The following is a 1,833-nucleotide window of genomic DNA, read 5'->3' on the forward strand; positions in this document are numbered from 1 at the left end:
AATAAGTATAATATATTTAAAAAAAAAGTCTTAAAGTTTTAGCGGTAACTAAAAGCGAATAATGTTACAATTTTAAAATTATTTTTAGTGGCCATATAAATTGCCAATAAAATAAAGTTTAGCGACAATAGTAATGACATCTAAAAGTGACTAATGTTATAATTTTAGAAGTATTTTTAGCAGCCATATAAATTGCCAAGAAAATAGCCGCTAAAAATTATATACTTTTTGCTGCTATTAAAAAGGTCTTTATCGACAAATGTTATAATAACTGCTAAAACCTTTTAGCGATAAAGTATAAGACGGCTAATGTCTAATTATTAATAGATGTATTAAAGTTTAATTTTATTGATGCTAAAAGCAAAATAAATGACTACTAAAAATAATTTTTCTAGTAGTAATGTTATAACAATAATTATTGAATAATTAAGATGCTACACAGCACCAACCACGATAATACATCTTATAGAAAAACATTTGAATTAATCATGACAAACATATTGATTTTTAGAAAACCATAACATAATTACATAACTAACTATGTAATAGGATCTGAACTTGACCCGTTACGATAAGGACGCGCCTATGTCTCCTGCAAGAGTTGCATCGTCGTAGACCACACATCTGGCGAGCATCTATTATTTCATTTAAATATCGAGTTAATTTTGGTTGATCTTTATTTATTTTTAGTAGCAAAGAGAGAATGAAATTCAATATTTTACCTAATAACATACATTACCATCTCCAAGTTGCACTAACTCTATATATTTTATTAGTTCCTTTAATCAACAAACTAATTAAGGAACAATTCAAAGCTTTTTAACTAATAAGTCTACTCCAAATTCAGGCTCCACAACCAACTTAAGAGAAGGTGAATGGATGTATTTAGGGGAAAGGGAAAAAGAAAAATTACACAAAATGAGACTTAACAATATCTTGAGTTCAGTGATGGCCAAATCTCTTCCAAGACAAACTCTTGGTCCCATTCCAAAGGGCATATACATGTGTGGCAATTTGCATGCACCACTAACTCCATTTGCAAACCTTTCTGGCTTGAATTTGTAGGCATCGAGTCCCCATATATCTGTATCTGTATGTGAGGTTAGTGTCATTGCCCAAATTATTACACCTTTTGGAACATTAAGATTACCAAATTTCATATCCTTTAAGGCTTCCCTTGAAATAACAGGTATTGGGGAGTAAAGGCGTAATGTTTCATGAATAACCATTGTTAACTGCCAACAAAAACAAATGTAAGTTACAACTAGTGACGAATTAAATTCCTTGATGTCATGAGAAAGGATTTAAATCTTATAAATTTTGAATTTCATTTTAGAAGGTAAAATGTAATTTCTTACCATTTATTTTATAGGTGGAACTAAGAGAAATTATGAGAAAAAAATTATTTAAGGGTAAGAGATTACACTTTATCCTCTTTAGTAGAAATTTAAAATTTAGAGAATTCAAAATCCATGAGAAAACATTAAGGATACAATTTTTTTTATCCATTTTCAATATTTTTACTTTTTAGAATTTTAGAAAACCAACTTAATTATTTTTTGAAACTAATATTTGGTCAACTAAAATTATGTCTGAAATCTTTGTTAATTAAAAATTTGATTCTTTTGACTTTTAAAATTAAGTTTAATTTCGATAACTTGACAGTAGTGTAAATTGTTTTACATAGTCGTTTAATTATGTCTATTTCTTTAAATGAACATTCACACATTAAATATAGTAAAAATAATTATTTTTGCTAATATGTTGATATATAATTAAATATATATATAAATTTTTTATACATCAAAATTAAATTGTTATAATTAATTTAAA

The 1,833-nt window shown here is 26.8% G+C and overlaps 1 protein-coding gene across 1 annotated transcript in view; it reads right to left on the bottom strand.

Annotated features, from left to right (window-relative positions):
• The window catches only part of LOC107606831 (cytochrome P450 714C2-like), a 3,504-nt gene continuing 2,402 nt past the window's right edge, over nt 732-1,833 (bottom strand). The window contains exon 5 of the mRNA XM_016308846.2: nt 732-1,235. Within this exon, the coding sequence (XP_016164332.1) occupies nt 810-1,235 (426 nt within the window). The 3' untranslated portion in view covers nt 732-809. The remainder of the gene's footprint in view (nt 1,236-1,833) is intronic.

Source organism: Arachis ipaensis, chromosome B07 (genome assembly GCF_000816755.2).
Source record: "Arachis ipaensis cultivar K30076 chromosome B07, Araip1.1, whole genome shotgun sequence".
Classification (NCBI taxonomy): Eukaryota; Viridiplantae; Streptophyta; class Magnoliopsida; order Fabales; family Fabaceae; genus Arachis; species Arachis ipaensis.